Raw genomic sequence first — 25,086 nt, forward strand, 5'->3', positions numbered from 1 at the left:
GATGATTAGTGCGTGCATCGCAAAATATTTCCGGAAGCTGTGCAATAATGGAAGTTTTAACTGCAGCATGAAGTGTCGGTTTCATGTGAGCAATTTCCAGTAGAAAGTTTTCTTGTTTGTTATTATATTATTTAATTTAATGGAACAATGTGTGACTGCATGAGAAAGGGAGAAGGTCTATATGAGATCCATGACAAATAAAGTTAAATGTGATGATATTGTCTTTGGAAATAGCTTTTCATACAACCGACTCTGCCCATCTCATCCTTAGCCTCTGCCCATCTCATCCTTAGCCTCGAAAACTGACCTTCGAAATTCACCCTGTTTTCATTGGCTGATAACAAATGGCACACCACAACGAGTCCATCTACTCATTAGTGTGAGTAATTTTTGCACCAAATTGTCAAATAAAATGATTCTATTAATTATTCAATGGTTGCTGGGCCAGCACTAAATGACCTTAAAGGGAATTGTATTAGGAATGGGTGCTATGCTGCACCTTAAAGGGAATGTATAGCCAATAGAATCTGGCATTTGTTGGTGACATCAATCCAGCAGTTGCCATGACAGTGAAAGAGTCAAATCCTTTTTATTTTGAGAATCAAATAAGCTGACCTACAGTTCCGGTTTGTGAAAATTCAGCAGATCCTGGACTCTTTATTTCATCTTGCCAGCTAACTAGGTAGAAACTGATTTGCCCATACTGCAGCTGGATGTTCACGATAGCTGTTGTTGAACCTTACTACATATATTTTAGGTATCTTGAACGTGATTACCGTTTCTCAAAAATCCTTCAAACATATTAAAAGACTGTGCACGACTGTAAAAGCAGGAACAAGTCCATACCACGCTACTGATGGTGACGTAGGCTATATGTTTTAGCTACGAGTTTTGAGTTGTTTCATGTTTCATAGATAAAGAGTTTTACAGAGCTTTACAAACAGCAGATCGCAAGAAACGGAGAGGAACAGCTATTTCCTTCCACGAGTCGTTGACAACGTTTTACAGAAGATGACATGGCAGGTCTGCCATAGAAATAAAAGTGTTGACTTATGGTTGATAAACTGATAACTGTGGCAATGGTTCGTACAGCTCGTTCCGGTAAAAGTGATGTTGATTTTTTGCTTGACTGTTTCGGTAATCCTGGTGTTAACGTTCTAGGAAATGTTCTGCACTGCTCAACTAGTTCAATGACGAATTTCAGTTTTACTGCGGAAAAAAGACTATCCGAAGGAGCAATCCGTGTGTAAAGAACGGATAAAGGACAACTCTTAACTTGCCATGCCATGGATGGATTCCGTAAATCGAAGTAATAAACCCAAATTGGCCTATATATACTGTAGGTAAATGGGTTGATGAATGGAATATTCGATCAAACCTCTAGTCTACACATATAATGTCCCCAACAACGGTATGTTCCGATTGCTAAAACAAATCTTGCAACTACACCTTAAAAAATTCATCGATAGGCTGCATGCACGGAGTATCCACTATCACCTCCCGATAAGATAACACCGCTAGCCATACATTTCCTTCAACCTGATAGGCTAATATTTTAAACTCACGCGGGTTTAGAACATCGTTATTCCAGATTTCGCACTTGTTTTAAATCCATCGTCTCAACACAACCAACGTGAGTACTGATTCCTTCAATTTTGTCTCAGTATATATTTTAATTGGAAAGCCATGAATTGCATTGAGCCTGTTGCGTTTAGGGTAAGACAAAGAAGATGGATTTTTGGTTTACTAACTAAAGTATGAGGCAAAACATTTGAAATTGTTGTGAAGTTGGACATTTCATGAGTTTAGGAGAGCAGCTTTCAGTTAACATATATTCGTATGGCTATTGAGAGAGTATTGCTGTTAAACATTACTATTATCGCCCACTTCTGCAGTAACTCATTGCCACTATTATTTTTATTTATTTAGTTATTTTTGTTATATCCTTCGGTATGTAAGTTGCTATTGCTTCGCTTCCGATTTACCTCGAGTGCAGTACTTCGTTCAGATGGGAGGAGTTGTGATTGCGAAGGTATGAAAGGGCAGGGTAATCTATCACGCCATATCAGGTCTTGGTAAGACAAATAACTGGTCAGTTCAATCAATTGAGTTAGTTGGGAATTGATCATTCAAGTCATTTTCCGTACAAAGTAAGTGTAAAAGGGAAAAGGACATTTGAGAAACCGTTGAGGTGGAAAACGTTTGAGTTAGTAAGTAGATTTTTCACAATTTCAAGTGTATAGTTAGAACGCACAAGTATATGAACCAGTGACTGAGCATTTAAGCATTTTTCTTTTCAACGGTTTTAGTTCTTTGACGCAGATTACGTTCTAAAAACCAGATACCTCCCCCCAAGGGTTTTTTTTTTCATTTTTTCAGCCGTTATCTGTTTTATCGGAAAGGTTAAAATTCAGATGTGGACTTTCGTCCAATTTTCGTTTAACGGTATGAGAAAACAAGAAACGAATATGACTTTACTGCTATTCCCCTGTCTGATTTAAGGATGGGAGAATTGACTTATCTTAAAATTATGCAGATTAAGTCAAATTACTGTACCAAAAAATTAGTTGAAAAAAAGTTCATTTGCGGAAAAATATTTTGTGTTTTGCTGCAGATGACCTATTGAAAGATGAAGAGTTGCAGGGATCAATTCGTTTTTAGTTTTTTTTTTATTGTTTATTTCTTTCAAAGAAGATAAAAAGGTTTACAGAATAAATTTTCGGTGATCACTGATTAGACGTAATAATAACTGTTCCATATCCATCGATTGTAACATTACTATTTCTGTTTTATTGAAGGTAAAAAAACTAATGACTGGGATACAATAATGGAAGGTGATGAAATGCCGCTTTCATTTAATGCCTCGTCCTCGACATCACCCCGTCGATACGAAACACTAGAAGATATTTTTCAAGAGATCTTAAGCTGGATTCAGGGTGCAAATACCGACGCGAAACTGGCTGAGAATGCCGTCAATCATATCAGTTCAAAGGTGGAACGGGCACTTAAACCTTTGGAGACGACGTACGTCGAATCCCAATACGTCAAGGCCCTTTTGACAACGTGGGCAGAGACCAGTTTAAAAAAGGCGTTTAGTTACCTTGAGGATGAAACGACTGACATTAGCAAAGAAATGTCTAACATCTTAGACGAATTGGATTCCATCAATTCCGTCGAAGATATTGACACCAAACTAAATGAAAAAACATCACAGCTTTGGACTTGGTTTAATGGAGGCTGTCCATATATCCAACTGATACTCGAACAGGAAGATTTGTTCAAAAACACGCCCCGTTTCGCCATTCTTTTGAACGAGTATTTTAAAAAGGTGAAGAGATGTTTCATCAATAAGGTCTTTTCCCGATGCAAGAATGACATCATCAACGACGGATTGGATAGTTCATCTCTGAAAGAATTCATTTCAGCTCTAATTGATTTTTTGACCAACGCCAATGAAGATAAACATTTACAAGACGTTGTGAAGAATTATATGCGTGAAAACAATATAACGACGAGTAGCCAAGAGGCAGATGGACAAGACTGGAAGGAAGGCAGTGGAATTGAAAAATGGGTTAATGAGCTTATAGAAATTGTGAGCACTGCGCTACTTTCAGAGAGCGACAGCAAAGAAAGTGTGATCCCTGAATGGGTACAGCGATTTAAATCAGAATCGTCAAAAATAAAGTGGACCCCGAAACTGAAATTACTGTTCAGAGAGACGTGCAAAAAACTCTTGCTGCCTGAAACCGAAATCAGAAAGACAGAACAGTACGGAAGAAAAATTATTTTCATCAGTGGCGTTGCCATTTTTGTTAGTCAAAAGTTGGAGCAAATAAAGGAATTAATAGCCAAGAATTCCTTCCCCCTAGTGGAAGAAATTGCAATCGTCGGACAGTCGTCTATTCACATCGACTGTGACTTGGGAGAAAAAATCTTTCAGGGCATTAACGTGGGCATCGTTACAGACAAACTTATCGTGTGCGCAGATGGAAACGACAAGAATAGAGTGTGGGACGTATCCGGAAGGAATGGGCCTATCGATAAACTAAGTAAGTTATCTTTCTGTATTAAAAGGCCCTATATTGTACATTTTACGTGTTGTGTAATTTAGGATCTCGGACAACCGAGGGCGGAAGTGGTGGCAATGTTTATATTAAATGCATTGAAATTATCGGAGCTGAGCGATGGACGATCGCATCCAATGGAGGAGACGGGGATTCTGCTCTCAAGTGGTCTAAGGAAGAATTTAAGAAAGTTTTCAGTCCCATATTGCCACCGGATACGGAAATGAAAAACGAAAAAGGAAAGGAACAAGTTTCCCACCAATCGGGGATAAAAGATCTCCATGAAAGACTAAAACAAAATCTGAAAAATAGGCCCTTCGACTGTTTCTATTTAGAAGATGTTTGGGAGCAAGGCAAATTTCAGGCAAAGTTTGCCTTGTTACTCGACGACAGCGAAATAACGTATTCATTGTATGAAGATGGTAAAAAGAAACGACACACACTCATTTTCTGGAAAGGTACACATTTTACAATAAGAAACATATTTCACGATATGTATCACCATCCGCGCACGTCATTTTGAATATTTAGGGCAGCCAATCGGACGAGGTGGCTACGGCGGAAACATCATCTTGGAATTGTCGAATAAAGAGCGTGGCGTCCCTCCTACCGGCATGGAAATGTATCAAGCAATGGGCACAGGAGGGGTTGTCTACAAGGCAACTGGTTCTGACGGAAAAAGGGGGGGGCAACCGACTGGCGATGTCGGTTACATCCACAACGGAGACCAGACCCAACCAGGAAATTATATTGGTTTTGAAAATAACCAAAGACTAGAAATTCAAATCTACTCCAAGAAAGGAGACTTAAAAAAAGATGGACCAGCTTCGTATGCCAAAGTTAATCTTGACCAAGGAGTTGAAGGTTATGCAACCATAGTCGCGCGAGATGTACAGCAAAACTATGGTTCTTCTGGACTGATACATCCCAAGAAGAAAAAGGCCGTTATTCGTCAGAGCCTCGTTCGTTATTTTTTAAAGATCAATGAGCGGAAGCAAATGTTGGAATCCCTTCGGAAGACGTTGATGTCTGATCTGTTGGAAGAAGATCAGTCGCTAAATGTCGACCAATGGGTGGAAGAAATTCGAAATAATGAGATCCTCTTCGGTGATCAAGTGGGCCAGCAATTGAATCAAGAGAAGGTGGTACATACCAAACCAGCACCTGTCGTCAAAAGCAGTGCAGCCTGGGATGCGAAAGGTGAAGGCCCGATCAACCTCCACGGAGTGGTCGCAAACGACAAACTCGTGCGTAATAAAGTTTACGTGGAAATGCTATTCAAATTGATTGAAGATAAAAGGACTTCAGGAAAGAAAGTAAATATAAGAAAAAAATGGAACAAATCAATTGAGTTAAATTCCAAAGATCACAAAAATTCATTGGTTAATACCAAAAGGTTAGCCGTATATTTTTATGACTTTGAATGCGCCGTGCAGCAACTTTGTAACCCAACAGACGAAAACTTCCGGCTTCGTGACTATCAGATTGAGGCAGTTCTAGCAGGTCTACCGTTGTTCAAGGATACCCCTAAAAGAAATGAAAATACGTTAACTGAAATATCGACTGGTGGCGGCAAGTCGCTGATTGTGGCAGCATCAGCAATTGCGATTGCGCTTACCAATGATTTAACAGTGGACGTGATAACCAGTAACGACTTGTTAGCAATCCGTGACTCTAATCTTTCAGTCGCAGAAGGAGGATTGAAAGATCTCTACGAATATTTCGGGGTGACGGTGGCAAACAACTGCAGTCAATCTGAAGACGATCGCAAAGCAAGTTACACTGCGAAAGTAGTTTACGGACAATTGGCTAATTTCCAGCGTGATTATTTATTGGGCGAATTCTACGGCCGTAACATTCGTTGCTATCGACCATTCCTATTGACTCATGTCATTATTGACGAAGTGGATTGCATGTTGCTGGATCAAGGCAACAACACCCTCTACTTATCACACGACATTCCCGGTATGGAAACTTTAGAATCTTTGTACGTTTTCATTTGGGATGAAATATGGAATTCTCGTATTGATAAGACCATCCCGGACTATCGAGAACAAGTGAAGAAATCCATCAAATCTGACGTGTTATTTGACCTATACGGTGTCATAACTAAAGACGATTTGCAATCTGTTCACGTGCTATTGGATGATTCGGAAAAAGGTGCATTATGGAAGCATCTGATCGAGAAAAAAGTAATTGACCGAAACGGACGTCTACTAATTGATGATGTTAACAAAATAACGGAAAAGATGATCAACTATATCCCAGAGAATGAAGAGCTCCAGAGAAAAAACCTCGATGCGAAATTGGTTTTCTATTTACGGCAAGTGGCAAATCGCCAGCGTCAAATTCTAATACCTGCCCATCTACTCGACTTTGTTGACCGGCACTTGGACACTTGGCTGGAAAGCGCTTTTCTGGCCTTGGATCTACGACCCGACGAGGACTACGTCATTGATCAAGATCGTACAGACACGAGTCCCGATCTCAATCCGAAAGTTATTATTATCGATCGCGACACTGGAACGGATCAAACGTCTTCGCAATGGGACGAGGCCTTGCACCAGTTTATTCAGCTGAAGGAAGGATGTAAATTGTCACTGCAAAGTCTCAAAGCTGTTTTCATCTCGAATGCAATGTACATCAAACTATATGATTCCATCTCGGGTTTTTCGGGAACGCTGGGATTTAAACAAGAACAGCAATTTTTATGTGAGACATTTAAATGCTGCTTGTATTTTCCTGAGCTGCCCCCTAAAAACTTTGTAGGAAAACCACCCCAAGTGCTGTCGACTGAAGAAGATTGGCTAAATGCTATTATCAGCGAAACCGAAACTATTATTGAGAAAAGACGTTCGATTTTAATCTTTTGCAAATTCATCAAAGATGTAAATCTCGTCCATCAACGTTTAAAGAGTTCCATTCCTGAGCTAAAGGAAAACAATCGCCTTCATCGCTACACCCGCGATTACGTGAAATTTGTTTTTGAAGGAACGGAGCTGGACATCGGGCACGTTATCGTTGCCACTAACTTGGCCGGACGAGGAACGGACATCAAAATCAGCCAAAAACTACGTGAAAATGGAGGATTGCATGTGTGTCTCAGTTATTTCCCCGAGAACGAACGAATAGAGGAACAAGCGATGGGCCGTGCAGCACGCAATGGAGCACCTGGAAGTGGAATTCTTATTGTATGCAAATCAATTTTATGCGAAGGGAAGGCGCCTGACGAAAAGGAACTAATACATGTAATGAAAAGTGAGCGGGAGTTGCAAGAGAAACAACGGATCGCTCGGATGGCAGAAGATTTTAAATGTATGGAGGGTCAAAGAGAAATATTTTGGGAGTTTTCATTGTATTTCAAAGATCTCAAAGACCAATTGAGTGAGAAGAACTACGACGATCAAATAGTGAGTGCCATCTGTGGAAGTGTGTTGGATCAATGGGCTTTGTGGCTGGACGAAATGAACGTTTTGCCATTAGATGTGAAAAAATATTCATATTCAAAAAATTTCATCCCAAAATTGAAAGCCGTCGAGCAAGACAATTTGGATATCAGCCAAGTCGAGTGGATGACACCAGCCCGCTTAGTTGTTGTTGCCAAACCTTTGGCCACGCGTAGCAAGAAGCCGGACTTCCCAATGGCAGCCAAAATTTTAGAAAAACTCATCCAATCGAAAGACAATCAATTTTATCCGGCCGCTTACTACTATCGCGCATTCACTCATCTAAAGGAAAACTACGAAACAAACAAGAATGAATTCATTAAAACATTGCGTACCTGCGAAAATGTGTTGAGCGATCACATCAACATGCAAATATCGTTTTTTTCTACCGTCCACACGACGAAAAGGAAAATTGATCAGCCGCTTTCGTTTTGTGTCGTCGACGGCTATACGCAGCAAAAAGAGAACGTGATTAATGTGCTTCAATATTTCGTTGGTTCGGTTCGTTCATTGCTGGGCACCGATTGCTCCATCGAAGACTTTGAAGCAGCAGGACAGTTACCAAAAGAAGTTAAAGGATTCCTTAGTAGGAATGTAGAAAAATTTGTAAATTGGATTGATAAAGAAAGGGAAAACTTCAGAGTTTTCCAGGAAAAAGACGAACAGAACAAAGAGAGTGTTGCGATTCCACCCGAAATGGTGGAGAAATATTTCAAGTTGTTGTTGGAAGGCGAGTCCAAATGTATTGGCCATCAGTTGAACGACGCCAGCACCATACCGAGCTGGAACTCTTCCTACGAACAGCATGCCAAATCAAATCGAAAACTGGCAATTAAACGAATAGCAAACGCCTATGGTGTCTGTTGGATTACCTTGAAAGAATCACTCAGTCAAGTGATCAAAACAGCCCTAAGCAAAGAGGCTATTGAAGAAGCAATAGAAAAGGAAATGAAACAGAAATTTGAAAAAGACAATTTGATTCCTTGCACGAGGGAGTCGTTTTGGGCGAAATTAGTTGAAACTGGGGCATTGTATAACAACCAAAATTTCGTCGCCGTGGATGAGGGCAACGTCGAAACGTTCAACTTAAACCGCGAAGAGGCCCAAACATTTCACTTTGAAGACAAAGATTACGTCCTCTACAATCCCATTGATGTTAACAGCAAGAACGGAGGAGAAAAGAAAATCTTTTTCACTCAACAGTACGTTGAAGACACTGTAAATGTTAAAAACACAAGTCGAGATCAGTTACAGTTCAACAAGATCGCCAAAGTTGATGTTGTAAAACTCAAGTCAGTCGACCTGAAATTATTTGGCCAGTTGACTGGCGATGATTTACGTAAGGCCGACATCAGCGCGGCCGAACGGCAAGGAATTTTGGATGAGCTGAAAAAGCAAGACATTATCGACGTCGACGGAAATCTCTCATCCAACTACAATGGCCAAATGTTTGAATACCCAAACTGCCCTGCTTACGAAGAGACTGTCATGCGTTTAGTGGGCAGCAAGTTGCGTGCCGAAATAGTTAGACGACAGTGGCTGAATAGCAAAAACCATTCGAATCGCCTCAATGCAATCAATTTGCTGCCTTTGACACCGTATCGAGATATGCTGGATGACTTGATTGCCGCCTACGTCATCAGTGGCGGTGTCCGCGTGAACGGAATGGACGAACATGTCCTCAAAGGGAAAGTGGATGAAATCACGGGAAAAGAGCATGAACGCGAGAGTATTTTACATTTCTTGAAAGGCCGGCAAGCAATTTACGATGCCACTTGGTTGACAAGTAAAGAAGCAGCGCTCGACTTTATCAACGGCGACATCCGCATGGTAAATGCCAACACCATCGAAAGCGAATTGTGCCTTTTTCGTTTGATGGGATTCGATCATGTCATTTACATGAAGGATCGCCGAATGTCTAGAAAACAGATAGTCCTGTTTTCCCTGTTTGCACCGATCGTATTCGTCGGTGGAGTTGCCTCGATTGTTGCTGGAGGAGCTGTCTTATTTCTCAAAAAAATCTTGCCTTTCCTTCCGTTGGGTGTCGCGAAAGATTTTCTTCTCATGGGTGGTCTCTCTGACATCATCTTCGTCATTACTTCTGCTTTATCAAATGACCCAATCAGATTTCCTGATTATGCGCGCCAGAGGATCAGGGGCGCATTAGGAAAATCGAATCTAGTAGACCAAGTCAAGACTCTTTGGAAGTTATCGAGACCTGGAAAACTTGCTGGTAATAACTTTAGACCTGCTGCTCGATTGCAAATGGACAGTTTTCACCAACGGCGAGTAAGAGAGAAGAATCACGAAGCGGATCAACGAGAGATTGTCAACGCGTTACTTCAGCTCCAGAAACTATCGACGAATCCAAGTGACGAAGATGGTAATTCAGTTCAATAGGCAAATTGATTAAGCTGTCATTTTAGATGGGATAATAACTAATTGATTTGTGTGTTATTTTATAGATGGCGAACTCGTCCGGAAAACTTGCCTTTAAAACCAAAAGCGTTGGATGTGGAAAAATGGATGTCAGTCGGAAGGGTGATGGAAGTCGGAATGAACTAGGCTACTACATTTTCAATATCTATTGCAGGTTAAAAGCAATATCTTTTTTATTTTTAATGGGCCGGAAACTAAGATAACAGGTGTAGAAATAGCATTTTGGAAAAAGGTATTTTATATTATCAATTGGGTTCCATTATAGCTTGTGTTAATCATTTTGGAAATGGCAATATACATGAATTAAACTAATCAAATTACGAGAGAAATGACACGCAAAATCGTGAAGCGTTCCACATTTTTTGCAACCGATTTTCACCCAACATGCAAATCAGATCCAGCTCAGCAACGAGCAGGCATGATTGCGGATAGAATCAAAGAGTACACAAGCTAGAAACCTGTCTGACGGAAGAATGTAATAAGGATAGGTAAGTAAAAATCATGCTTGCCAATTTCTGTAGCAGCAAGAGGATTTTAAACTATGGTGTTGACCGTTGGAATGGAAAAATTTGAAAATGATAAGTAAAAGAAAACTTTTTTATCTTATTACCTCCCGTTAGTTAGTTTGGGCTTCTACACTCCTTGCATAGAATAATCCGATGTATGTATAAAAAATTTGTGTTCAAATTTCTTTGTGCTTTTATGCTCATAGAACAAGAGTCACAAAAGAAAGGGGAAAAGAGGGGAAAGGCGAGGCTAAGCAACAGCCCTACTAAAGTGATGGTAGATAAGTAAAAATGGTAAAAAGGGGGGGAAAGAACAAAAGGGGGTGTCTGCCTATGCATTTCTTGCTGTAGTCCTCCATACAGCCACGTGCAAATGGTGGAAACGTGAAATTGCTCAGTCGGGTATTGCGCGCCCATCGCTTTAGTTCTCATTCTCATGCAGAGGATTTTGTGCGACGATGATTAGTGCGTGCATCGCAAAATATTTCCGGAAGCTGTGCAATAATGGAAGTTTTAACTGCAGCATGAAGTGTCGGTTTCATGTGAGCAATTTCCAGTAGAAAGTTTTCTTGTTTGTTATTATATTATTTAATTTAATGGAACAATGTGTGACTGCATGAGAAAGGGAGAAGGTCTATATGAGATCCATGACAAATAAAGTTAAATGTGATGATATTGTCTTTGGAAATAGCTTTTCATACAACCGACTCTGCCCATCTCATCCTTAGCCTCTGCCCATCTCATCCTTAGCCTCGAAAACTGACCTTCGAAATTCACCCTGTTTTCATTGGCTGATAACAAATGGCACACCACAACGAGTCCATCTACTCATTAGTGTGAGTAATTTTTGCACCAAATTGTCAAATAAAATGATTCTATTAATTATTCAATGGTTGCTGGGCCAGCACTAAATGACCTTAAAGGGAATTGTATTAGGAATGGGTGCTATGCTGCACCTTAAAGGGAATGTATAGCCAATAGAATCTGGCATTTGTTGGTGACATCAATCCAGCAGTTGCCATGACAGTGAAAGAGTCAAATCCTTTTTATTTTGAGAATCAAATAAGCTGACCTACAGTTCCGGTTTGTGAAAATTCAGCAGATCCTGGACTCTTTATTTCATCTTGCCAGCTAACTAGGTAGAAACTGATTTGCCCATACTGCAGCTGGATGTTCACGATAGCTGTTGTTGAACCTTACTACATATATTTTAGGTATCTTGAACGTGATTACCGTTTCTCAAAAATCCTTCAAACATATTAAAAGACTGTGCACGACTGTAAAAGCAGGAACAAGTCCATACCACGCTACTGATGGTGACGTAGGCTATATGTTTTAGCTACGAGTTTTGAGTTGTTTCATGTTTCATAGATAAAGAGTTTTACAGAGCTTTACAAACAGCAGATCGCAAGAAACGGAGAGGAACAGCTATTTCCTTCCACGAGTCGTTGACAACGTTTTACAGAAGATGACATGGCAGGTCTGCCATAGAAATAAAAGTGTTGACTTATGGTTGATAAACTGATAACTGTGGCAATGGTTCGTACAGCTCGTTCCGGTAAAAGTGATGTTGATTTTTTGCTTGACTGTTTCGGTAATCCTGGTGTTAACGTTCTAGGAAATGTTCTGCACTGCTCAACTAGTTCAATGACGAATTTCAGTTTTACTGCGGAAAAAAGACTATCCGAAGGAGCAATCCGTGTGTAAAGAACGGATAAAGGACAACTCTTAACTTGCCATGCCATGGATGGATTCCGTAAATCGAAGTAATAAACCCAAATTGGCCTATATATACTGTAGGTAAATGGGTTGATGAATGGAATATTCGATCAAACCTCTAGTCTACACATATAATGTCCCCAACAACGGTATGTTCCGATTGCTAAAACAAATCTTGCAACTACACCTTAAAAAATTCATCGATAGGCTGCATGCACGGAGTATCCACTATCACCTCCCGATAAGATAACACCGCTAGCCATACATTTCCTTCAACCTGATAGGCTAATATTTTAAACTCACGCGGGTTTAGAACATCGTTATTCCAGATTTCGCACTTGTTTTAAATCCATCGTCTCAACACAACCAACGTGAGTACTGATTCCTTCAATTTTGTCTCAGTATATATTTTAATTGGAAAGCCATGAATTGCATTGAGCCTGTTGCGTTTAGGGTAAGACAAAGAAGATGGATTTTTGGTTTACTAACTAAAGTATGAGGCAAAACATTTGAAATTGTTGTGAAGTTGGACATTTCATGAGTTTAGGAGAGCAGCTTTCAGTTAACATATATTCGTATGGCTATTGAGAGAGTATTGCTGTTAAACATTACTATTATCGCCCACTTCTGCAGTAACTCATTGCCACTATTATTTTTATTTATTTAGTTATTTTTGTTATATCCTTCGGTATGTAAGTTGCTATTGCTTCGCTTCCGATTTACCTCGAGTGCAGTACTTCGTTCAGATGGGAGGAGTTGTGATTGCGAAGGTATGAAAGGGCAGGGTAATCTATCACGCCATATCAGGTCTTGGTAAGACAAATAACTGGTCAGTTCAATCAATTGAGTTAGTTGGGAATTGATCATTCAAGTCATTTTCCGTACAAAGTAAGTGTAAAAGGGAAAAGGACATTTGAGAAACCGTTGAGGTGGAAAACGTTTGAGTTAGTAAGTAGATTTTTCACAATTTCAAGTGTATAGTTAGAACGCACAAGTATATGAACCAGTGACTGAGCATTTAAGCATTTTTCTTTTCAACGGTTTTAGTTCTTTGACGCAGATTACGTTCTAAAAACCAGATACCTCCCCCCAAGGGTTTTTTTTTTCATTTTTTCAGCCGTTATCTGTTTTATCGGAAAGGTTAAAATTCAGATGTGGACTTTCGTCCAATTTTCGTTTAACGGTATGAGAAAACAAGAAACGAATATGACTTTACTGCTATTCCCCTGTCTGATTTAAGGATGGGAGAATTGACTTATCTTAAAATTATGCAGATTAAGTCAAATTACTGTACCAAAAAATTAGTTGAAAAAAAGTTCATTTGCGGAAAAATATTTTGTGTTTTGCTGCAGATGACCTATTGAAAGATGAAGAGTTGCAGGGATCAATTCGTTTTTAGTTTTTTTTTTATTGTTTATTTCTTTCAAAGAAGATAAAAAGGTTTACAGAATAAATTTTCGGTGATCACTGATTAGACGTAATAATAACTGTTCCATATCCATCGATTGTAACATTACTATTTCTGTTTTATTGAAGGTAAAAAAACTAATGACTGGGATACAATAATGGAAGGTGATGAAATGCCGCTTTCATTTAATGCCTCGTCCTCGACATCACCCCGTCGATACGAAACACTAGAAGATATTTTTCAAGAGATCTTAAGCTGGATTCAGGGTGCAAATACCGACGCGAAACTGGCTGAGAATGCCGTCAATCATATCAGTTCAAAGGTGGAACGGGCACTTAAACCTTTGGAGACGACGTACGTCGAATCCCAATACGTCAAGGCCCTTTTGACAACGTGGGCAGAGACCAGTTTAAAAAAGGCGTTTAGTTACCTTGAGGATGAAACGACTGACATTAGCAAAGAAATGTCTAACATCTTAGACGAATTGGATTCCATCAATTCCGTCGAAGATATTGACACCAAACTAAATGAAAAAACATCACAGCTTTGGACTTGGTTTAATGGAGGCTGTCCATATATCCAACTGATACTCGAACAGGAAGATTTGTTCAAAAACACGCCCCGTTTCGCCATTCTTTTGAACGAGTATTTTAAAAAGGTGAAGAGATGTTTCATCAATAAGGTCTTTTCCCGATGCAAGAATGACATCATCAACGACGGATTGGATAGTTCATCTCTGAAAGAATTCATTTCAGCTCTAATTGATTTTTTGACCAACGCCAATGAAGATAATCATTTACAAGACGTTGTGAAGAATTATATGCGTGAAAACAATATAACGACGAGTAGCCAAGAGGCAGATGGACAAGACTGGAAGGAAGGCAGTGGAATTGAAAAATGGGTTAATGAGCTTATAGAAATTGTGAGCACTGCGCTACTTTCAGAGAGCGACAGCAAAGAAAGTGTGATCCCTGAATGGGTACAGCGACTTAAATCAGAATCGTCGAAAATAAAGTGGACCCCGAAACTGAAATTACTGTTCAGAGAGACGTGCAAAAAACTCTTGCTGCCTGAAACCGTAATCGAAGTGAGAAAACAGTACGGAAGAAAAATTATTTTCATCAGTGGCGTTGCCATTTTTGTTAGTCAAAAGTTGGAGCAAATAAAGGAATTAATAGCCAATGATAATAAAGTGGAAGAAATTGCAATCGTCGGACAGTCGTCTATTCAAATCGACTGTGACTTGGGAGAAGAAATCTTTCAGGGCATTAACGTGGGCATCGTTACAGACAAACTTATCGTGTGCGCAGATGGAAACGACAAGAATAGAGTGTGGGATGTATCCGGAAGGAATGGGCTTATGGATAAAAAAAGAGGTACGTTATCTTTCTGTATTAAAAGGCCCTATATTGTACATTTTACGTGTTGTGTAATTTAGGATCTCGGACAACCGAGGGCGGAAGTGGTGGCAATGTTTATATTAAATGCATTGAAATTATCGGAGCTGAGCGATGGACGATCGCATCCAATGGAGGAGACGGGGATTCTGCTCTCAAGTGGTCTGAGGAAGAAATTAAGAAAGTTTTCAGTCCCATATTGCCACCGGATACGGAAATGAAAAACGAAAAAGCAAAGGAACAAGTTTCCCACCAATCGGGGATAAAAGATCTCTATGAAAGACTAGAACAAAATCTGAAAAAAGAGCCCTTCGACTGGGTCTATATAAAAAATGTTTTGGTGCAAGGCGAATGTCAGGCAAAGTCTACCCGGTCAGGCGACGGCAGCGAAATAACGTATTCATTGTATGAAGATGGAAAAAAGAAACGACACACACTCATTTTCTGCAAAGGTACACATTTTACAATAAGAAACATGTTTCACGATATGTATCACCATCCACGCACGTCATTTTGAATATTTAGGGCCGCCCGTCCTACGAGGTGGCTACGGCGGAAACATCATCTTGGAATTGTCGAATAAAGAGCGTGGCGTCCCTTCTACTGGCATGGAAATGTATCAAGCAATGGACACAGGAGGGGTTGTCTACAAGGCAACTGGTTCTGACGGAAAAAGGGGGCAACCGACTGGCGATGTCGGTTACATCCACAACGGAGACCAGACCCAACCAGGAAATTACATTGGTTTTGAAAATAACCAAAGACTAGAAATTCGAATCTACTCCAAGAAAGGAGACTTAAAAAAAGATGGACCAGCTTCGTATGCCAAAGTTTATCTTGACCAAGGAGTTGAAGGTTATGCAACCATAGTCGCGCGAGATGTACAGCAAAACGATTGTTCTTCTGAAGCGAGAAAACCCGTTAAGAAAAAGGCCGTTATTCGTCAGAGCCTCGTTCGTTATTTTTTAAAGATCAATGAGCGGAAGCAAATGTTGGAATCCCTTTGGAAGACGTTGATGTCTGATCTGTTGGAAGAAGATCAGTCGCTAAATGTCGACCAATGGATGGAAGAAATTCGAAATAATGAGATCCTCTTCGGTGATCAAGTGGGCCAGCAATTGAATCAAGAGAAGGTGGTACATACCAAGCCAGCACCTGTTGTCAGAAGCAGTGCAGCCTGCGATTCAAAAGGAGAAGCGTCGAACTATTTCAGAAAAATGGTAGAGAATGACAAACTCAAGCGTATTGAAGGATACGTGAAAATGCTCTTCGAATTGATTAAAGATAAAAGAACTTCAGGGAAGAAAGTAAACATAAAAAATAGAAAATCGAAAAAATGGAGCAAAAGAATTGATTTAAACTTCCGGGATAGCCAATTGTCAGAGATCAACACCAAACTGTTAGGTGAATATTTTTATGACTTCGAATACGCCGTGCAGCAACTTTGTAACCCAACAGACGAAAACTTCCGGCTTCGTGACTATCAGATTGAGGCAGTTCTAGCAGGTCTAACGTTGTACATGAATACCCCTGAAAGAAATGAAAATACGTTAACTGAAATATCGACTGGTGGCGGCAAGTCGCTGATTGTGGCAGCATCAGCAATTGCGATTGCGCTTGGCTATCGTTTCAATGTGGACGTGATAACCAGTAACGACTTGTTAGCAATCCGTGACTCTAATCTTTCAGTCGCAGAAGGAGGATTGAAAGATCTCTACGAATATTTCGGGGTGACGGTGGCAAACAACTGCAGTCAATCTGAAGATGATCGCAAAGCAAGTTACACTGCGCAAGTAGTTTACGGACAATTGGCTAATTTCCAGCGTGATTATTTATTGGACGAATTCTACGGCCGTAACATTCGTGGCAATCGAAGATTCCACCATGTCATTATTGACGAAGTGGATTGCATGTTGCTGGATCAAGGCAACAACACCCTCTACTTATCACACGACATTCCCGGTATGGAAACTTTAGAATCTTTGTACGTTTTCATTTGGGATGAAATATGGAATTCTCGTATTGATAAGGCCATCCCGGACTATCGAGAACAAGTGAAGAAATCCATCAAATCTGACGTGTTATTTGACCTATACGGCGTCATAACTAAAGACGATTTGAAATGTTTTGTTCACGTGCCATTAAACGATTTGGAAAAAGATGCGCTGTGGGATCATTTAATCAAGAATAAAGTGATTGACCAAAATGGACGTCTACTAATCGATGATGCCAACCAAATGACAGAAGAAAAGATCAACTATACACCTAAGAATGCGGCCAAAGAAACAAATCTTAATGCAAAATTGGTTTTCTATTTACGGCAAGTGGCAAATCGCCAGCGTCGAATTCGGATACCTGCCCATCTGCTCGATTTTGTTGACCGGCACTTGGACACTTGGCTGGAAAGCGCTTTTCTGGCCTTGGATCTACGACCCGACGAGGACTACGTCATTGATCAAGATCGTACAGACACGAGTTCCGATCTCAATCCGAAAGTTATAATTATCGATCGCGACACTGGAACGGATCAAACGTCTTCACAATGGGACGAGGCCTTGCACCAGTTCATTCAGCTGAAGGAAGGATGTAAATTGTCGCTGCAAAGTATCAAAGCTGTTTTCATCTCGAATGCAATGTACATCAAAAAATATGATTCCATCTCGGGTTTTTCGGGAACGCTGGGATCTAAACAAGAACAGAAATTTTTATGTGAGACATTTAAGGGCTGCTTGCACTTTCCTACCCTCCTTCCTAAGTTTTTTGAAGAAAAACTAGCCAAAGTTCTGTCGACCGAAAATGAATGGCTAGATGCCATCATCGAAGAAACCAAAACTATTATGAAGGAAGGACGTTCGATTGTAATCTTTTGCAAATTCATCAAAGATGTAAATCTCGTCCATCAACGTTTAAAGAGTTCCATTCCTGAGCTAAAGGAAAACAATCGCCTTCATCGCTACACCCGCGATTACGTGAAATTTGTTTTTGAAGGAACGGAGCTGGACATCGGGCACGTTATCGTTGCCACTAACTTGGCCGGACGAGGAACGGACATCAAAATCAGCCAAAAACTACGTGAAAATGGAGGATTGCATGTGTGTCTCAGCTATTTCCCCGAGAACGAACGAATAGAGGAACAAGCGATGGGCCGTGCAGCACGCAATGGAGCACCTGGAAGTGGAATTCTCATTGTATGCAATTCAATTTTATGCAAAGGGAAGGTGCCTGACGAAAGGGAACTAATACATGTAATGAAAAGTGAGCGGGAGTTGCAAGAGAAACAACGGATCGCTCGGATGGCAGAAGATTTTAAATGTATGGAGGGTCAAAGAAAAATATTTAATTTTTTTTCATTGTATTTCAAAGATCTCAAAGACCAATTGAGTGAGAAGAACTACGACGACCAAATAGTGAGTGCCATCTGTGGAAGTGTGTTGGATCAATGGGCTTTGTGGCTGGACGAAATGAACGATTTGCCATTAGATGTGAAAAAATATTCATATTCAAAAAATTTCATCCCAAAATTGAAAGCCGTCGAGCAAGACAATTTGGATATCAGCCAAGTCGAGTGGATGACACCAGCCCGCTTAGTTGTTGTTGCCAGACATTTGGCCACGCGTAGCAAGAACCCGGACTTCCCAATGGCAGCCAAAATTTTAGAAAAACTCCTCCAATCGAAAGACAATCAATTTTATCCGGCCGCTTACTACTATCGCGCATTCATTCATCTAAAGAAAAACTACGAAACAAACAAGAATGAATTCGTCAAAACATTGCGCACGTGCGAAAATATGTTGAGCGATCACATCAACATGCAAATATCGTTTTTTTCTACCGTCCAAACGACGAAAAGGAAAATTGATCAGCCGCTTTCGTTTTGTGTCGTCGACGGCTATACGCAGCAAAAAGAGAACGTGATTAATCTGTTTCAATATTTCGTTGGTTCGGTTCGTTCATTGCTGGGCACCGATTGCTCCATCGAAGACTTAGAAGCAGCAGGACAGTTGCCAAAAGAAGTTAAGGGATTTTTCAAAAAAAATCTAAACAACTTTGAGAAATGGATTCAACCAGAAACTCATGAAAACTGCAAAGTTTTCAAGGAAAAAGACGTAAAGAACAAAGACCCAAAGAGTTTAACAATTCCACCTGAAAAGGTGGAGGAATACTTCAAGTTATTGTTGGAGGGCGAGTCCAAATGTATTGGCCATCAGCTAAACGACGCCAGCACCATACCGAGCTGGAACTCTTCCTTCGAACAAAATGCCAAATCAAATCGAGAACTGGCCATTGAACGAGTAGCAAACGCCTATGGTGTCTGCGCAAGTACGTTAGAAAGATCACTCCGTCAAGCGGTAAAAAAAGAACTTTGCAAAGAAGATATTGAAAAAGAAATAGAACAAGCAATGACAAAGAAATTTGAAGAAGACAATTTAATTCCTTGCACGAGGGAGTCGTTCTGGTCGAAATTACTTGAAACCAAAGCTTTGTGCAAAAACGAGAATTTCGTCGCCGTGGATGAGTGCAACGTCGACGCGTTCAACTTAAACCGCGAGGAGGCCAAAACTTTTCCCTTTGACGACAAAGATTACGTCCTCTACAATCCCATTGATGTAAAGAGCAAGAACGGAGGAGAAAAGAAAATCTTTTTCACTCAAAAGTACGTTGAAGACACTCTTTATGGTAATCGTATGAACAACACAAGTCGAGATCAGTTACAGTTCAACAAGATCGCCAAAGTTAATGTCATGGAACTCAAAGCAGTTGATCTAAAACTATTTGGCCAGTTGACTGATGATGATTTACGAAAGGCCGACATCACCTTGGCTGAACGCAAAGGAATTAAAGACGAGTTGAAAAAGCAAGATATCATCGACGACGACGAAAATCTCTCATCCAACTACAATGGCCAAATGTTTGAATACCCAAACTGCCCTGCTTACGAAGACACTGTCATGCGTTTAGTGGGCAACAAGTTGCGTGCCGAAATTGTTAGACGGCAGTGGCTGGAATGCAAAAACAATTCAAAACGCCTCGAAGCCATTAATTTGCTGCCTTTGACACCGTATCGAGATATGCTGGATGACTTGGTTGACGCCTACGTCATCAGTGGCGTTGTCCGCGTTAACGGAATGGACGAAAGTGTCCTCAAAAGAAAAGTGAATGAAATCACGGAAAAAGAACACGAGCGCGATTGTATTTTGGATTTCTTGAAAAGTCGGCAAGCAATTTACGACGCAACTTGGTTGACAAGTCAAGAGGCAGCGCTCGATTTTATCGACGGCGACATCCGCAAGGTAAAAGCCAACACCTTAGAAAGCGAATTGGGTCTATTTCGTTTGATGGGATTCGATCAGGTCATGTACATGAAGGAACGCCAAATGTCTAGGAAACAGAAGGTCTGGTTATCCCTGATTGTCATCGGTGGAGTTGCCTTGATTGTTACTGGAGTTTCGGTTCCTGCCTTGGCTGTTGCTGGATTTTTACCGATTAGTGTTGTAGGTATTAGTGCTGGAGTTCTCTGGATTTCGAAATCTGCTATCAAGGGTGGAATTTCTGACATCCTCTTCGTCATTAATACTGGTTTATCAAAAAAGCAAACGAGATTTCCTGATTATGCGCGCCAGGGGATCAGGAGCGCATTAGGAAAATCGAATCTAGTAGACCCATTCAAGACTCTTTGGAAGTTATCGAGACCTGGAAAACTTGCTGGTAATAACTTTAGACCTGCTGTTCCATTGCAAATGGACAGTTTTCACCAACGGCGAGTAAGAGAGAAGAATCACGAAGCGGATCAACGAGAGATTGTCAACGCGTTACTTCAGCTCCAGAAACTATCGACGAATCCAAGTGACGAAGATGGTAATTCAGTTCAATAGGCAAATTGATTAAGCTGTCATTTTAGATGGGATAATAACTAATTGATTTGTGTGTTATTTTATAGATGGCGAACTCGTCCGGAAAACTTGCCTTTAAAACCAAAAGCGGTGGATGTGGAAAAATGGATGTCAGTCGGAAGGGTGATGGAAGTCGGAATGAACTAGGCTACTACATTTTCAATATCTATTGCAGGTTAAAAGCAATATCATTTTTATTTTTAATGGGCTGGAAACTAAGATAACAGGTGTAGAAATAGCATTTTGGAAAAAGGTATTTTATATTATCAATTGGGTTCCATTATAGCTTTTGTTAATCATTTTTGAAATGGCAATATACATGAATTGAACCAATCAAATTACGAGAGAAATGTTTCAGTTTTTACAGGGCTTCCATACGTGGCCTGTGGCACCAAAAGTAAACAAGTGCTGGACCATTAGATTTCGGAAATTTATTTCAGTTCCAACTCTTTGCTAATTGTAGTCAGAATTGGTACAATATTGAAATATAGAATTGCATTCTAAAGCCAAAGCAAGAAACGCGGCTGCCTTATGACATTGGACGCTGCAAGAGATTGGCAATCGAAAGAGTTCGGTAATGTCGACATCTTGCGTGAGACATTTGGGCATTGGGAACGATTGCATGGAATAATTTAATTCCGTGCCTGATGGTATAAAAACAAACACACATTCGACCAGCAAGACACACATTCATCGTTGACTTTTGCAGCAGACACAAGTCGCTCCCCAGTTATCAACATGCAGGTATACCCTCCCTATCATCCATAACGGCCTTTATTAACGAATGATTCTTACTTTTTGTAAATAGAAAAATCTCATTAGTTTGATGTTGCTGGTTGCGGCGGTTACTTCAGCTACTTTAGATCCGACCCACGTCGTGGATGAGGTCGAATGGATTCCCATCAATTACCGGATCGATTCTCGTGTGCGCAGGCAAGTTCCCTCTACCGATGCCAAAGAGGAAACAGATGCCTCCAGCAATGTGCCAATTATCGACGGTACAACTCTTTTGAAGGATTTGGCGATTGTTCAGGTACTAGTATCAATTCAATTCCCCCCAAAACGATCGATTTTAAACCAATCTTTTAAATTACAGAGCCCAACCGATGTCGTCCGCCAGGGAACCTCATCCCTCATCACGTTGCCCATAGACACGTCTGCGATTTCACTCGACGCTTGCATTTTCATCGGCCTCAAAATCAAAATCATCATCAACATTCTGGATCCGCTTGTCTGCAGCAGAATTTGCGCTAGCGATGCCAACTGCACCCATTTCACGCACGAACCTCTCAAGAGCGGTGGCACTTGCACGCTGCACAGCGCTCCCGATCTGGGTAAGGAGTGGTCGACTCCCGCGCCCAAAAACTCAGGCGCCACTTGCGGTCAGACCCCAAACAAGAAAAAATGTGTTTCTAGCAATGGATCGCTCATTAACTTGTGCGTTGATCTCGGCTTGAAAATCATCCTTGGTTTGCTTTAAATTGCATTCAACCGATGAGCATCAGCTTATGGATATCAAAAGGTTGTGGGTTTTGATATAGGGATTATTTGGTTTTTCATTTTCTTCCGGGCAAGACGTAATACACAAATTTAGTATCACTATATTTTGTTTAACACGTACGTAGTACATAAGTGATGATTTCCAGTCTTATGACGGGCTTATAAATTTTGAAACGGAGCACTGACTAAAAGCCTCCAATTTTTCTTCGGAACTCTTCCGAGCTGCAACTGCAACATTTCGTTCACAATCTTATGCGTTCTTCACGCTAGTCTAGTGTTTAATAAGTGTCGGTGTGATAGCAGAAAGAGGACATGGGATGAATTCTGCTGCTAGCAACAACGCCTTTCCTGTTATCCAAAAATTGACAGAAAATATTAATTATATCAAAAACTTTGATAGGGAATCTTAGGTTGATCAAGAGTTTGACAGACTTAACTGTTTTGAGTGCGAAAATGGGCTGCGTATCGCTTCGGGCTCTAAGGTTTCATTAATTTCTAATACAGCATAATTCCAATGCCAATGGAGGCGGCCACATCAAGCGCCGTCCGGGAACCCCAAGCCATCGCTGGTTGCCTCTTGATCTCCATCTTGGCCCATTTTCTACGATAAAAAGTATGGAATTTTGTCATGTTTGATAATGAAACACAACGATCTAGCGTTTCGTTTGCATAAGGCTGATTGGTGACTGGCTTTCTTTCATTTTTGGGACATTGTTTGATGGAAACTGTAATATGAATGCAAACTCATGAACTAGAGATAAACCAGTATCAAATATGGCCATAAATCAGTTTTATTCGTCTTCTTTCTTACCTCTAGTTATTAGTAAGCATTCTTGTTCAATTTCCGTCGTCATGTTCTTTCTTGTCGCAAAAACAATCGCCGTGTCAAATTATTATTCAATACATTGCTATACCTGAAACTAAAAGTTAACGTTGACAAAATCATTTGAAAAATGTCTCAAATTCTAATGGATACGGACGCAACTTTTATCAATTATGCAATCCAATTCAATTCACCAAAATGCTTTCAATAGACATTGGCGACCTTGTCAAACGATTGCCAACCATGAGCATGTCTTCACGTATGCTGCCTGCTGTACGTATACATGCCTGCAGAGTCCACTGCTCGGGTTTACTTATAGCCGATTATAGCACATCTACCTATGATGTAACGATGTAGACATCGATTGACGTTGCAACAGAGACAGAGATTAATAGCTCGTGCTGTTTCGTAAATGAATCCCCTACGTGAAATTAAAAGGCAATCCTACTTCTCTTGCTGTCGATTTGGTGCACATATAAAACCAAGACATCTGCAGCAAATCAGTTAAACGTATCGCATCCACTGTTTGAACGTCGTCTGCTCAACTCCTAAACAAACGAAATAAAATGGAATACAAGGTATATTTGGTTTTTCTTAGCGAAAACCTTACAATAGTTCATCATCAACATGTTACTAATATTATAGGCTTTATGTACAGAGCTTTAATGTATTTTTATAATCCACTCCTAGGGACTATCACTTTTAGTCGTGATGATTGTTGCCACCTTAATGGCAGATGCTTTACCGGCCGTAGATCCGAGAGCCGCCGACATTACAGCAGTCAAAACAGTATGCATGGATCAGTCTAAAGTGCCTAAGTGTCACACATGTGCAATTATTATTTGTTGTCCATCAGATGGTTGACGAATTGGAGACGGCAGCTAGCAATATCGAAGTAGATTTCCGTGATGCAGATCCAAGGTGCAATCCTTGCTCCATCCATTGCCCGTCATCATGTTGGCCACCCACAACAACCCCAACAACGACAACAACCACTAAAAAACCATACTATTATGGTCAGACGACCAAAGGATATTACCCGACTAGTTCGACGAAACCTACTAGCCCGACGAAACCAACTTACCCGACGAAACCAACTAGCCCAACGAAACCGCCAACGTGTGACAACTGCCATCCATGTAAATATCCCCACCCAATTTTGATCGAAATTTGCCTCGACGTCTTCCTTGTCATTGGTCGTAAATGAATAGGGTAATGAGAACATATTAAGTTCATGTTATTTTGAGGTGCGTTCTGGGAGGGGGAAAAACGGATTTATTTTGGTGGTGTTTAATTTGAATAATTTCATTTTCTATGAGACCTTTTTTCATTTTGGGCGTGGTGTTTTTCTTTGTATCCGAATCGGGAATAAATCAATTTAATTTCGTATTCTATCATTTAATTGTGATACGTAACGGAATGAACCGAAAATTAGGAAGTCAAATTTCGTCGCCAGCATTGCATTGCCTGCAACTTGACAAACTGCGTGAGTACTAGTCAATGGGATTTTTCAAATCAGGGAAATAAGCAAACGAGTGTGCTAATTTCCAATTTGGGAATCCTGTAGAATCAGGGTGGCAGTCTGTTTTGTTTGAGGATCCACAGTGTGCCTCTTGTCTTGTGGCTTATTGTGGGTGTTTTTCAATAATTTTTTTTTTTTTTTTTTTTTGCTATTTAGCATGTATCTTATTTGAAGAAACATGACAACCAAGCATGAGAAATTCTCTGTGTCGGAAAAAAAAAAATGAAAAACTCAATCATTATGGACTTCCTTCATTAGGGATTAGGGTGTTAATTGAGAGGTAAAAAAATCAGTAACTGTTCCAGTTGATTGGATTTATGCAGTCTTAAATTTTAATCCTTACATCCGACTAAAATTCGCAGATGAAATGA

General features: G+C 40.4%; 4 protein-coding genes across 6 annotated transcripts; all 4 read left to right on the forward strand.

Moving 5' to 3' along the window:
* The first annotated feature begins 1,499 nt into the window (after nucleotides 1-1,499).
* On the forward strand, nucleotides 1,500-10,261 carry LOC116927026. The gene is made up of 5 exons (XM_045177237.1): nucleotides 1,500-1,633; nucleotides 2,799-4,049; nucleotides 4,112-4,522; nucleotides 4,596-9,893; nucleotides 9,976-10,261. Exons 2-5 carry the CDS (start codon nucleotides 2,828-2,830, stop codon nucleotides 10,005-10,007), a joined length of 6,963 nt encoding a protein of 2,320 aa, XP_045033172.1. The 5' UTR covers nucleotides 1,500-1,633; nucleotides 2,799-2,827; the 3' UTR covers nucleotides 10,008-10,261.
* A 2,150-nt stretch (nucleotides 10,262-12,411) lies between these two features.
* LOC116936036 lies at nucleotides 12,412-21,208 on the forward strand. 3 transcript variants are annotated; one of them, XM_045177234.1, is made up of 5 exons: nucleotides 12,412-12,545; nucleotides 13,711-14,958; nucleotides 15,021-15,431; nucleotides 15,505-20,835; nucleotides 20,918-21,208. In XM_045177234.1, exons 2-5 carry the CDS (start codon nucleotides 13,740-13,742, stop codon nucleotides 20,947-20,949), a joined length of 6,993 nt encoding a protein of 2,330 aa, XP_045033169.1. In that variant the 5' UTR covers nucleotides 12,412-12,545; nucleotides 13,711-13,739; the 3' UTR covers nucleotides 20,950-21,208. The 3 variants fall into 3 exon arrangements, with proteins under 3 accessions (XP_045033169.1, XP_045033171.1, XP_045033170.1); XM_045177236.1 differs by lacking the exon at nucleotides 12,412-12,545 and adding an exon at nucleotides 12,992-13,122; XM_045177235.1 differs by lacking the exon at nucleotides 12,412-12,545 and adding an exon at nucleotides 13,008-13,125 and having other exon boundaries at nucleotides 13,713-14,958.
* Nucleotides 21,209-21,344: 136 nt separating this feature from the next.
* Nucleotides 21,345-22,469, forward strand: LOC116927199. Its single transcript, XM_045177258.1, has 4 exons — nucleotides 21,345-21,520; nucleotides 21,580-21,614; nucleotides 21,679-21,903; nucleotides 21,967-22,469. The coding sequence occupies exons 2-4, from the start codon at nucleotides 21,609-21,611 to the stop codon at nucleotides 22,348-22,350; spliced, it is 615 nt and encodes a 204-aa protein (XP_045033193.1). The 5' UTR covers nucleotides 21,345-21,520; nucleotides 21,580-21,608; the 3' UTR covers nucleotides 22,351-22,469.
* A 1,023-nt stretch (nucleotides 22,470-23,492) lies between these two features.
* On the forward strand, nucleotides 23,493-24,580 carry LOC116927220 (gibberellin-regulated protein 14). Its single transcript, XM_032934252.2, has 3 exons — nucleotides 23,493-23,771; nucleotides 23,884-23,982; nucleotides 24,050-24,580. Exons 1-3 carry the CDS (start codon nucleotides 23,760-23,762, stop codon nucleotides 24,398-24,400), a joined length of 462 nt encoding a protein of 153 aa, XP_032790143.2. The 5' UTR covers nucleotides 23,493-23,759; the 3' UTR covers nucleotides 24,401-24,580.
* The last annotated feature ends 506 nt before the right edge of the window (nucleotides 24,581-25,086 follow it).

Source organism: Daphnia magna, linkage group LG7, assembly GCF_020631705.1.
Source record: "Daphnia magna isolate NIES linkage group LG7, ASM2063170v1.1, whole genome shotgun sequence".
In the NCBI taxonomy this organism is placed as follows: Eukaryota; Metazoa; Arthropoda; class Branchiopoda; order Diplostraca; family Daphniidae; genus Daphnia; species Daphnia magna.

What these genes read in the sequence shown, in the direction of transcription:
- LOC116936036 (XM_045177234.1), top strand. Translation starts at nt 13,740, where the DNA reads ATGGAAGGTGATGAAATGCCGCTTTCATTTAATGCCTCGTCCTCGACA. An exon ending in GCTTATGGATAAAAAAAGAG is followed by an intron (nt 14,959 to 15,020) that starts GTACGTTATCTT and finishes TGTGTAATTTAG; the next exon opens with GATCTCGGACAACCGAGGGC. An exon ending in GAATCCAAGTGACGAAGATG is followed by an intron (nt 20,836 to 20,917) that starts GTAATTCAGTTC and finishes GTTATTTTATAG; the next exon opens with ATGGCGAACTCGTCCGGAAA.
- LOC116927199 (XM_045177258.1), top strand. An exon ending in AGGATTTGGCGATTGTTCAG is followed by an intron (nt 21,904 to 21,966) that starts GTACTAGTATCA and finishes TTTAAATTACAG; the next exon opens with AGCCCAACCGATGTCGTCCG.
- LOC116927026 (XM_045177237.1), top strand. Translation starts at nt 2,828, where the DNA reads ATGGAAGGTGATGAAATGCCGCTTTCATTTAATGCCTCGTCCTCGACA. An exon ending in CACACTCATTTTCTGGAAAG is followed by an intron (nt 4,523 to 4,595) that starts GTACACATTTTA and finishes TTGAATATTTAG; the next exon opens with GGCAGCCAATCGGACGAGGT. An exon ending in GAATCCAAGTGACGAAGATG is followed by an intron (nt 9,894 to 9,975) that starts GTAATTCAGTTC and finishes GTTATTTTATAG; the next exon opens with ATGGCGAACTCGTCCGGAAA.
- LOC116927220 (XM_032934252.2), top strand. An exon ending in ACATTACAGCAGTCAAAACA is followed by an intron (nt 23,983 to 24,049) that starts GTATGCATGGAT and finishes GTTGTCCATCAG; the next exon opens with ATGGTTGACGAATTGGAGAC.